General features: G+C 35.5%; 1 protein-coding gene across 3 annotated transcripts in view; it reads left to right on the top strand.

Moving 5' to 3' along the window:
* Positions 1-12,957, top strand: part of IQCM (IQ motif containing M) — a 434,938-nt gene that overhangs the window by 226,062 nt on the left and 195,919 nt on the right. For all 3 annotated transcript variants that reach the window (XM_073892341.1, XM_073892342.1, XM_073892339.1), the window contains one exon: positions 11,470-11,668. In XM_073892341.1, the coding sequence (XP_073748442.1) occupies positions 11,470-11,668 (199 nt within the window). The remainder of the gene's footprint in view (positions 1-11,469; positions 11,669-12,957) is intronic.

Genomic DNA, 12,957 nt, shown 5'->3' with positions numbered 1-12,957 from the left:
TTCTTTCTTTCTTTCTTTCTTTCTTTCTTTCTTTCTTTCTTTCTTTCCTCTTTCTTCTTTCTTTCCTTTAAAAAAAAAAAACTCCATGCTGAACTTAATGCATTGTTTTCAAACTGAACAGACCTCATGTGGGGGATTAAAGTAGGCTGCAAACTTATTTCTCTCGTTACCCACATTGCTTTCAAATCTGGCATTCAAAGCACGAGGGCATCACATGTTTCTACTTCAAGGCTGCACATACAGGAAATGAAAGCCCCCAACACAGCTTGGTAGCAGAGGATCCAAATCAGGGTAAATTGTGAAAATTATAACCAAATTGCAAAGCATTTGGACAAAGAGGCATGCTAGTCTAATCAGGAAAACAGTGATATTTACTTTTCGATAATGCAGGTTGGAAGAGGAATTGGGGGAGGGAGGCGTCACAAATCTCTTTTAATATATTTCTGAACTTGGCAACCTTAACTGGTTTTGTCACATATTTGCAGCTTAAAAAGTATTTGGCTTTTACAACAGCCAAAATAAGTATCCTTTAATCACTTTCAACCTATGAACAGATGGGCAAGCAGTGCTTTTATAAATGGAGCTTACAAAATACTTCAGTATCAGCCAAAACTAATTAGTAGCAATATCTGAACCAAACTCTAAAATTGATTTAGTGTTTAATATATATTACCCTATAAGCATTACCAGTTGAAAGGAAATTCCCTGTTCAAATGCTTGCCAAGCCCAGTGTCTAATGTTCAGACATGATTAACTTACTAATTAACTTATTGTATCTTTTCTCACATGTAATCTTGCTTAATGATTTCTTCTCTCACTGAAAACTATTTGATTTCATACCTTGGTCATAGATTTGTCAAACTTCAAGTGAAAAAGTCAAATTCAGCTACACAGCCAGCCCTGGTCTTTCTCTCAAGCTTTCTTAGGGTGACTTTAGTAGGAGGTGGCAGCCTGAGGACCAAGCAGGTAGTCTCTTCAGTGCTGAAAACTGGCTTTATTATCTATCTAGCCTCTAATGACTCACATTTTTATCTTCATAAAGATTTTCTAGAAGAGTTTTATAGAGACTCTTTAGTGGTAAGAATCTGTAAAAATGAGAATTTTCTCCCTATCAGAATTGTGTTAAGACATTGTGAAAGAAGATGAATTTTAAAATTACACTTAGAGGGTAAACAAAGGACAGTTCCTACTGATTCTCTCATCAGAAGTTACTTGGCCTCCATATATTTGATGGCCACGATGCTCTTCCCCCATCTCAGTATATGTGATATGGTTGTATCTTTTCAATACTGCTGAAACACACAAAAGAAGAAAAACCTAAAGCCAGTCACCCAAATCATCCTAACCAACTGGGGATTGGGGATTTCCAAGGCCAACCCTTCTGAAGTCATGATGATTTTGTTCTCTTTTGATTTTATCACATACAAGGTAAGAAGGGCTTTGAATTCTGACTGCTAATTATAGCTTCATGATCTTCAGAAGTAAGCTAATTTCTTTTGCATCAATGTATAAAATCAAGCTATTAACATTTATCCAATAAAATTATTTTGATGGTTAAAGGAGAAAGTATATCTGAAGCAAATGTTTAATAAAAAATTGCAGCTACTATTCCTATTAATGGATTTAATTATTATATGTTTCTTTTATGTTGTACAGTGCACATCAGTCTATTTCAGAAAATCTGAACAAAATAGAAAACAAGAAACAAATATAGTTGACTGCTGGACAACATGGGGGTTAGGCATTTCAAACTCCCACACAATAAAAAATTTGCATATAACTTTTGACTCCCCCAAAACTTAAGTACTAATAGCCCACTGTTGATCAGAAGCCTTACGGATAATAAAAAGTCAACTGACACATATTTTGTATATCTATTATATACCGTATTCTTACGATAAAGTCACCTGGAGAAAAGAAAATGTTATTAAGCAAATCATAAGGAAAATACATTTACAGTACGGTACTGTATCATAAAAAAATCCACATGTAAGTGGACCTGCACAGTTCAAACCCATGTTGTTTGGTGGTCAACTGTAATCGTTTTTCTTTAAACCTAAGGTTTTCTTTACAACGTTGCATTTAATCATGGATTTTCATTTTATTGGAGGAGATGAATCAGAATCTATAAGGATAGGCCCTAAGCAGGAGTTCCTTGAAAATATTTCTTAGATGCCACCGTTGATTCAGAACCACTGCATTAATACAGTCACTAATGATATTTTGGCATGTTTCTTTCTGGCCTTATTTATATATGTCACTTAAAAAATAATGTTGCAATCATATAATGCATATAATTTAATGTTTTCATTCTCTTAATACCATTTTTTGGAATTGTAAGCATTTTCTTAAGTTATTACATAATCTTCATAAACATCACTTTTATGACCTCATAATTTATCATTGGATATAACACAATTTACTTAGATATTTGTTTCTGGATTTCTCCCATCATAAATGAAATTATGATGGATATTTTCATACATACAGCTTTTCTAAATTTCTATTTCTTTTAGAGATTAGTCTAGAGAGAATTACAGGCATGCTTTGTTTTGCTGTGCTTCACTTTATTGCACTTTGCAGATAGTAGCTTTTTTTTTTTTTTTTCAAAATGAAGGTTTGTGGCAACCCTGTGTTGAACAAGTCCAGTGGCAACATTTTTCCAACAGCATTTGCCCACTTTGTGTGTCTGTGTCATATTTTGGTAATTTTTGCAATATTTTAAACTTTTTCATCATTATTATATTTGTTATGATTCTGTGATCAGTGATTTTTGTTACTACCGTAATTGTTTTGGGGCACCACAAACCACACCCATATGGACGACAAGTTTAATCCATAAATGTGTGTGTTCTGACTGCTCCACCAACTGGCTATTCCCCTATCTGTCTCCTTTCCTCAGGCCTCTCTATTTCCTGAGTCACAACAGTAGTGAAGTTGGGCCCATCAATAACCCTGCAATGGCCTCTAAGTGTTCAAGTGAAGGGAAGGGTCGCACATTCCTCACTTTAAGCTAAAGGCTAGAAATGATTAAGCTTAGTGAGGAATGCATGTCAAAAGCCCAGATAAGCTGAAAGGTAGGCCTCTTGTGCCAAACAGCCAAGTTGTGAGTGCAAAGGAAATGTTCTTGAAGGAAATTAAAAGTGCTACTCCAGTGAACACATGAATGATAAGGAAGCAAAACAGTCTTATTGCTGATATGGAGAGAGTTGGAATGGTCTGGATAGAAGATCAAACCAATCACAACATTCCCTTAAGCCAAAGCCTAATCTAGCAAGGGCAAAGCCCTAAATCTCTTCAGTTCTGTGAAGGCTAAGAGAGGAGAAGAAGCTACAGAAGAGAAGTTAGAAGCTAGCAGAGGTTGGTTCATGGAAAAAAGCCATCTCCGTAACAGAAAAGTGCAAGATAAAGTAGCACGTGCTGATGGAGAAGCTGCAGTGGTTATCCAGAAAGTCCAGCTAAGAAAATTCTTGAAGGTGGCTACAATGAATAATAGATTTTCATTGTATATGAAACAGTCTTCTAAGGAAAAGGATGCCGTCTCGGACTTTCATAGCTGGAGAGAAGTCACTATCTGGCTTCAAAACTTCAAAGGACAGGCTGACTCTCTTGTTAGGGGTAAATGCAACTGATGAGTTTAAGTTGAAGACAGTGCTCATTTACCATTCCAAAAATCTTAGGATCCTTAGCAATTATGTTAAATCAACTCTGCCTGTGATCTATAAATGGAACAATAAATCTTGGATAATAGAACATCTGTTTATAGCAGGGTTTACTAAATAGTTTAAGCCCACTGTTGAAACTTATTGCTCAGAAATAAAGATTCTTTTCAAAATATTGACAACGCACTTGATCATCCAAGAGCTCTGATGGAGATGGACAATGAGATTAATGTTGTTTTCATGACTGCTAATACAACGTCTCTTCTACAGCCCATGGGTCAAGGAATAATTTAGACTTTTAAGTGTTATTATTTAAGAATTGCATGTTGTAAGGCTGTAGCTGTTACAGATAGTGATTCCTCTGGTGGATCTGGGCAAAGTCAATTGAAAACATTCTGTAAGGATTCACCATTCTAGGTGCCATTAGCCACATTTGTGATTCATGGGAAGTCAAGATGTTGACATAAACAGGGGTTTAGAAGAAGTTGATTCCAACCCTCCTGCATGACTTTGGGGATTCAAGACTCCAGTGGGGGAAGTAACTGCAGGTGTGGTGGAAATAGAAAGAAAACTAAAATTAGAAGTAGAGCCTGAAGTTGTGACTGAACTGTTGCAATCTCCTGGTAAAACTTGAACAGATGAGAAGTTGCTTCTTATGGGTGAGCAAAGAAAGTGTTTTCTTGAAATGGAATCTAATCCTGGTGGAGATATTATGAAGATATTGATGAAATGACAGCAAAGAATTTAGAATGTTACATAAACTTAGTTAACAAAGTAGCAACAGAGTTTGAAAAGATTGACTCCAATTTTGAATGAAGTTCTGCTGTGGGTAAAATGCTATCAGATGGCACCATGTGCTACAGAGAAATCATTCATGAAAGGAAGAGTCAATCGATATGAAAAATTTTATCACTGTCTTGTTTTAAGAAATTGCCTCAGCCACTCCAACCTTCAGCAGCCACCACCCTGATCAGTCAGCAGCCATCAACATCGAGGTGAACCCCTCCACCAGCAAAGATTACAACTCACTGAAACCTCAGATGATGGTTAGCATTTTTTAAGCAATAAATTATTTTTAAATTAAGGTATGCACATTGGTTTTTTTTAGACATAATGCTATGGTACACTTAATAGACAACACTATAGTGTAAATATAACTTTTATGTGCACTGGGAAACCAACAAATTCATTTGACTCACTTCATTGGAGTATTCACTTTTTGGTATTCACTGTATTGTGGTGGTCTTGAGTTGAATCTGCTAATATCTCCAAAGTATGCCTGTACCTGTGTTTGTTTATCACAGGATAAAAGAAGCTCTTCTTTTCCTGACTGTAAGGTAATATGTGTACAGTTGCTCATGATTGAGGGGAAGATGAGTTGTCAGTTTGCTTCTCAGCCTGGTTTTGTAGTCAGATTGCACTTCTAATTAAGGTTTTGACAAAATAAGTTTGTTCAGCACTTTTTATTCAGTATTGTTAACTTGCTGTTTAAATTGGGCCACTTCAATAACAAAGATGGAATCAGAAATGTTGATTAAAGCATAAAAATGTCTATACTGTATGGTTAGCAAAACTAGAATCATATGATACTAAGGCATTAGTGACTTCTGTCAAGAAGATTGACAGATTCCCTAGTGTCATCATCTTTTAAAGTGATTTTATGTGGCATAAATATTTTCTTGTCTTTATCATTCCTATATTGAAGCTGATATTCAGGAATCATTCCATTTTCCTCTTCTAGATTTTACCTACATTATATACAAGGTATAAGCTTTCTTTTTCTCTTGTTAATATCTTAAGTTTTCCTAATATTCCTTGTTTGTCCAGAATTTTATCTTATTGGATGGGAATTTCTTAGGCAGTGGCAGAGGGACCAGGTTGGTTATTATTTAGGACTTAGTGGCAATAATTTTCACCTAATAAGTGAGTCCAGCTCCTAATTAGGAACCACCACATCTAGGTAAATGACTTGCCTTTAAATGTGATATTTAGTATGGAAAGTGAGATACAAACTAGATTTTTCAATTACATCATTGTAGAAAAAAAGTATTGATTCTTACTAAAACTTTATAAATAAATACTTCTATAATAAAGACATTTTATATATATTGAATTATTGTGCTATGTTATTTTGTAGATAAAATAAATTAATATGTGTTCTTAATTTCTATAGTATTATTTCTAGTGAGTTCTTTTTTTTAAGTTTATTTATTTATTTCAGTGAAAGACAGAGAAAGAGAGTGCAGGGGGGAGGGGCAGAGGAAGAGGGAGAGAGAACTTCAAGCAGACCCTGTGCTGAGCACTGGGGCGGGGCGGGGGTGGGCAGGTGGCTTAGGTCTGACCCTGAGATCAGACCTGAGCTAAAACCAAGAGTCAGACGCTTAACTGATTGTGCTATTCAGGTGCCCCTATTTCTGGTGATTTCTTAACTTATGATCTACATTAAAATTTTCATTAGGATTTTTTTACCTGAAGTTCTTAGGGGTTATTTGGAACCATTCACGTGCCATTTTAAGGATGTTTCATTCTCATTTGTACAAGTAAAGCCAAATAAATTGAATTTTATAAGTGGATCCTCATAAAGAAAACAAGCATTTTTTCATATTTTTAAATCAAAAATTAATATTTATAATAATTTAATTCATTTATTCAGTCCAAGATAATTAAGTCTTATTCTGCTGATCTGGGATTAGGCAGGCTACCCCATAAAGTTGTCTGTTTGTGGATGAAAAGAGCCACACAGTAGGTTCATGTTTATGATATCAGTTTAAATTGAGAAGCCTGTAGTCATAAGTCTTTTCCTTCTACTAGAAATTGTTGGGAAAATGCATTTTTTATAGCCTATCATTCTTTTGATATTTCTTTCAGAAGACATAATTTATGAGCTATAACTTGTATTTGGGGCTTTGGACAAGTATGAAAGAAAGGAAGAAGCCACCTGTTGAAGATATGACTAAAAGGGGTGTATTTATTATATATTTGATTTAACAACCAACAGTATCAGAGTGGAGAGGAACGGAATCTTTTATTGAGGACATAAACGTTCATTCCATAAGGATTTAGTCATTGATCACCTTGAAATAAGAATGTATTATTCACAGTGAGGGCACTGATAAACTTCAAGTTTTTAAAAAATTTATCCCATAAAATGTTCATCAGGAGTACTACTAATTGGTGGAAATAAATCTTTTTATTTTTATTTATTTATTTTAAAGATTTTATTTATTTATTTGACAGAGAGAGACAGGGAGAGAGGGAACACAAGCAGGGGGAGTGGGAGAGGGAGAAGCAGGATTCCTGCGGAGCAGGGCGCCCGATGCGGGACTCGATTCCAGGACCCTGGGATCATGACCCCAGCCGAAGGCAGACGCCTAATGAATGATCCACCCAGGTGCCCTGAAATAAATCTTTTTAAAAATCAATTTGAGGGGCCCCTGGATGGCTCAGTCGGTTAAGCGGCTGCCATCAGCTCAGGTCATGGGATCAAGTCCCGGATCGGGCTCCTTGCTCAGCGGGGATCCTGCTTCTCCTTTTGCTTGCCGCTCCCCCTGCTTATGCTAGCTCTCTCCTCCCCCTTCTCTGTGTCAAATAAATAAATAAAATCTTTTAAAAAAATAAAAATCAATTTGCCAGTTATTGTATTAGCTTTTGGGTAAAAACATAAATATGTGTATCAGTTATCTGTTGCTATAATAACATCACAAGACTTAATGGCTTAAAACAACAACTCTTGTTTCTCATGAGGCAATTCTGATGATCTAGTCTAGACTCAGCTGATGCCACCCAGGTTCACTTGAGTGGGTACTACTTGTCTGTTCTCTATGTGGTCTCTCATCCTTAAGAGGCTTGCTGGCTTGTTCTTCTGCTGATGTAAGATTCAGAGAATGGAACTGTTCAAGGCCTCTCAAACACATGTTGAAAACTAGAACATAACTTCCATTGGGTTCTTTTGGCCAAAGCAATTCACAAGGCCAACACACATTAATAGGTGGGTAAGTAGATTCTATCTCAGAGAAGGAAGTCAAAGAGAAGGCTTACATATCTGGGTAGGTCACTCAGCAGCAAGATGGGAAGTCTCTGGATCAGAGAGTTCTGATCTGTAGTGGGTTGGGGGTCTTTTACAGCCCTAAGGTTTATCTTATGTATGGCTAGCAGATGTTGGTTGCAGTTTTGTGTGATATGCAAAGCAGACAGTCTCTAAATGGCTGAAACTATACTTTTTTTGGGAGATATTTAAAACAATTGGATGTCTAAGAATTTTGAGTTTGGAGCCAGCAGGCTTTCAAGTGTTAGCCTAATGTAAGAAGTAAACAACATAGGGGCCAATATGCAAGAATCATCTTTGGTGGGGTGCCCGGGTGGCTCAGATGGTTAAGCGTCTGCCTTCAGCTCAGGTCATGATCGTGGGGTCCTGGGATCGAGCCCCACATCGGGCTCCCTGCTTGGCGGGGAGCCTGCCTCTCCCTCTCCCTCTACTGTTCCCCCTGCTTGTGCTCTCTCACTCTCTCTGTCAAAAAAAGATTCATCTTTGGTTCATTTCTATAACTATGTTAAACATACTTTACCATTTTTAGCATCCCTCCTTTTATATAGTGAAGAAGAAAATCTTTGGTGTGGTCTTGAAGCCATCTGGTACACCCAAAAGATAGGTTAAAATGTATCATAATAGTTTGTTTTTAAGTTTGGGGTTTGAACTTGGAGAAAACGATATTGGAAAGAATTGTTAGAGGAACCAAAAGTCATAGGTGCCTTTAGAGTATAAAAAAATGTAACACAGCCACAGTAACATTAGATATTAGGAATACCAGATTTTGCAAGAAGTAGATTAGAAAGAAAACAAAAAGATAATTATGATAAATGGAATATTTTTGTGACATAAGTAACTTTTGTTGTCCAGGAAAGCTATATTGAAGGCATGAAATGATTTTTCCTTTGTTAAATTAAGAGCAGACTGTAGACTCAAAACTCGGTCTGTCAATGTAACAGAAAGTAAATCAAATTCTAATCTTACTCTTTCTGTATACCACTTAAATAACATTTTGTAGTCAAGGATTCATGAGCATTTCTCTATTTTATGATCAAGCTCATCAAAATTGACTTAACTTGGTCAAAATTTGATGTATTTTATAGCTTCTTTTCAAATCCATTATTTGTAAATATAATTCACTTTACATCAAGCCTTCTATAAATTATTCTTCAACCTCAAATTTCCCTTTCCATTATTTTTAGCATTCCGGTTATTTAGAGATGTACTAATGATCAGAGTCCATATGTCTAAGGCCTAAGATAAAACATTTTTCTTTTTTAATTTTTAAAAAATTTTTATTTATTTATTTATTTGACAGAGAGAGAGAGAGATAGCAAGAGCAGGAACACAAGCAGGGGGAGTGGGAGAGGGAGAGGGAGAAGCAGGCTTCTGGGGAGCAGGGAGCCTGACACAGGACTCGATCCCAGGAAGCTGGGATCATGACCTGAGCCAAAGGAGGACGCTTAACAACTGAGCCACCCAGGCACCCCAAAACTTTTTTCTTTTTAAGTTGATAAAAAAACAGACAATACACATCCATCCTTTTATAAACATGTTTGCATTTCTTCATAATTCTTTTACTTAATATAGTTCTAATCACTCATATTAACTATAGCTTTTAACCAAAATAATTTCAGTTCTCTCTCTCTCTCTCTCTCACACACACACACACACACTTTTCACTTTTCACACACTTTGACTAAGAACTCTGGGACATTCGAGGCAACTTAAGAGACCGACAGAGCTCTTGTGCTTCAACAATCTACGACACACATCACTTTACAATCACACATAGCTCTTTAAGATTTATTTCCCTCTTCTTGTTAGAGCATGGAACTTAGGGTATAAACTTCGCTCACTTGGGTATTTCTGTAACACTTCTCTTATTTCTTCTGAGAAAAAGCCGGGAACTCAGAATTCATTAGATTTCACTATACATCTTGAAACTCTGGACAGTCAGAAGTAATGATTAACATTTTATCTTCAGTACCAGTTTATTTCAGACATCGAGGCCCATTCATAGAAATTGTTGTAGTAACCAAACAAAAATCCTCTTAGAAGGCAGAGCTCTCTTCTAAGCTATTCAAAATCAATTTTAATTTAAACAAACAAATTGAAAAATTTGCTTCATTTTCTTTGCCTTTTCTGGTAGCTTTGTCTAAATGGGATATTTCTCCAGAACACAAAATGATATATAGTTTTGACTCAATCTAAAAAAGTTTTCTCGAGAGAATGAAAGAACCAGCCATAGATACAAAAGAGCTACAGTTACGAGAACATTGTACAAGGCTAACCTTTCCTTTGCAAGGAGAGTAAGGACTTTTTTTTTTTCATTTATACACACAAGCACAAAGAGAATGAACAGCCTTAATTCTACAACTTTAACTATAGTTTAAAAATGAATATGGAACACAGTTTTCTGTGCCTGAGCAAATTTCACTCCTCAGTTGTGGTAACTTGGGAGTAGGAATGTCAGGGAATCAAAAAAGATCCCTAAGGAATACTTGTTATGAAAGTCTCTTGATATGGAGCTGATTTTCATTCTAGTGGGAACAAAATTGTCTCAAATATTTTTAGCTATACTGGTGTTCAAACAACATGTAATACAAGGCATATCATAAACTTCAAGACTCATAGTAAAGACAAATGAAAAAGACTGAGCTGGGATTCCCTGTCATCTATCATCTACCACCGAACAGAGGCTAGATGGCTGGGTGAAATAATCCAAATCAGACTCCCAACATTTCAGTCACCAAGGAAAGAAAAATAATGTCTGTTGTACAAAGTAGAACAGGACTCCTCAAGAACCAGCCTACTGCAGACATCAAAATAAACTCAGAGGGAAAAATAATGCAGAAACAGAGTCATGATACTCACTCTGAGAATCAAGAAAGTTGGGCCTGGGTTCCAGAGATCTATATGCAGTCACTTTTTAGGGCAAGACTCAGTTCTGGTATGTGAATTGATCTGGGCATCTCCTTGGAATTTCAGCTGTGAAACCTGTAGAAACAAAAGCAATTACCAAGAAAAAAAGGATTTTTGTATGCTAAAAGTTGCAAGGAAACTTGCCTTTGAACTTTGGATGACTTAGAAAAAACTGACTACCATATAAAAAATACAACATATATAAATGAAAAAAGTAGATACAAGATTACCAAGATTACAGTCTGTCTGTCTATAGAAGAAAGTCTGTAGTATTCCCACATATTTATCATCACTGCAAGGGCCTTCCACATCAGTATGTCAGGGCTTGTCATGGTTTCCATTATGGTCGCTTGCTCCTGTGATCCTGTAGTCCATGACCTTAACAACACACTACTATGCCTTTCGATTGAAAGCCTTTGGAAAATAAAATCACTTTTCAGATGATTGGTAAGCAGAATATCAGTGCCAAATAATTTTGTAGTCTTTAGTTTAAATAGCTTCTGGGATAAGAAAGTTATTTTGACTAACTTGCTCTGTCATATGAAAATATTTTGTTCCTTAAATATTATATATTGCTCTTTTGAATAGTTATGGATAAGCTTTGACAAATTTGCTTTCTTTTGGATTTCCTTTCTTCACAAGGTTCATTTTATATATGTTATATAGATTCTGGCATAGTCAAACTTCTTTGGAGAATCCTATTGACATGTTCAGGTGATGTATATGAAATCTATGTACAAATTATAATATATTTCCTATTTTAACACATTTATGATTGAAATGAATTTAAGACTTTTCAGAAGTGATTATTTTTGTTATTAACTATAATAAGAAAGTTTTATATTTTATTTTTAGGCTAAAGTCTATTCTAAGTAAAAGTGGTAAACTTGACAATAAAGTTAAAAGAATTGGACCACACATAGAAATCTTCCAAGTGTTCCGGGAAAGGACCAAATTTGTAAATACCAAAAAAGTAGTTAGAATGATCATCATCATACAGGCCTATGTCAGAGGATGGCTTGAACGCAAAAGATTGCAGAGAATAATGATCAAGGTAAAGCATGTGTTAAATATAATGTGTATAAATTTTCCTTTGTAGATTTTAAATTAATCGAGTTTTGAATAGTCACCTGGTCAATGTATCTATGATTTTTCTAAATAAAATTCTGACTGCATTCTTTTCATTGAGAAAATGTTATGAATTATCTACTCTGCTGACAGTTTCAGATTTGGTCAAACTGGAGAATCTGAACAAAAGGGCTGGTTTATCTTTATTAACCCAATAGTTCTGGGACCACTTTTATTCTAAGGCCAGGATCACCTGTCCTTGCACTAATTTTGTTTCACCTTTTTTGCTGCTTATTGTCCATATAAAGCAACTTTCTTCCACTTCCCACACCCCTGGATACTCTTGTACAGCATAAACATTCAACTCAAAAAGAACTATAGACACACACACACACACACACACACACACACACACACCCCTGAGCAACTTGCATAAGCAACAGTCTTGAGTTTCAAAATAAATATCTAGGATCTATTTTGTCTGGCAACCATTAATTTATTCTTTGTATCTGTGAGTATGTTTATGCTTTGTTTTGTTGGTTCATTGTTTTGTTGTAGATTCCACGTGTAAGTGAAATCATACAATATTTGTCTTTCTCTGCCTGACTTACTTCACTTAGCACAATACCCTCTAGATCCATCCATGTTAAAAATGGCAAGATCTCATTTCTTTTTATGGCTGAATAATATTCCATTGTATGTATGTATGTATGTATGTATCAACATCTATCTATCATCTATCATCACCTATTTATCATCTGTCTATCATCTGTCGATCTATCATCACATCTTTATCCCCTCATCTGTTGATGGACATTTAGGTGGCTTCCCTATCTTGGCTATTGTAAATAATGCTACATTGAATATAAAGGTGCATATATCTTTTAAGAATTAGTGTTTTAATTTTCTTTGATAAATACCAAGAGTAGAATTGATGAATTGTATGGTAGTTCTGTTTTTAATTTTTTGAGGAACATCCACACTATTTTCTGTAGCAATTGTACCAATTTACATTCCTACCGATAATACTGAAGGGTTCTCCTTTCTCCACATCCTCACCAATACTTGTTATTCCTTATCTTTTTGATAGTGGCCATTCTGACAGGTGTGAGGTGATATCTTATTGTGGTTTTGATTTGCATTTCCCTGATGGTTAGTAATATTGAGCATCTTTTCATGTGTCTGTTGGCCATCTGTATGTCTTCTTTGGAGAAACATTTATTCAGGTATACTATGCCCATATTTTAATTGGATTTTTTTGATACTGAGTTGTAT

Source organism: Callorhinus ursinus, unplaced genomic scaffold, assembly GCF_003265705.2.
Source record: "Callorhinus ursinus isolate GAN/ISIS: 27379988/994484 unplaced genomic scaffold, GSC_fseal_2.0 scaffold4, whole genome shotgun sequence".
Lineage (NCBI taxonomy): Eukaryota > Metazoa > Chordata > Mammalia > Carnivora > Otariidae > Callorhinus > Callorhinus ursinus.
The sequence above is the reverse complement of the archived record's forward strand: the minus strand, read 5'-3'. Positions and strand labels throughout refer to the sequence as shown.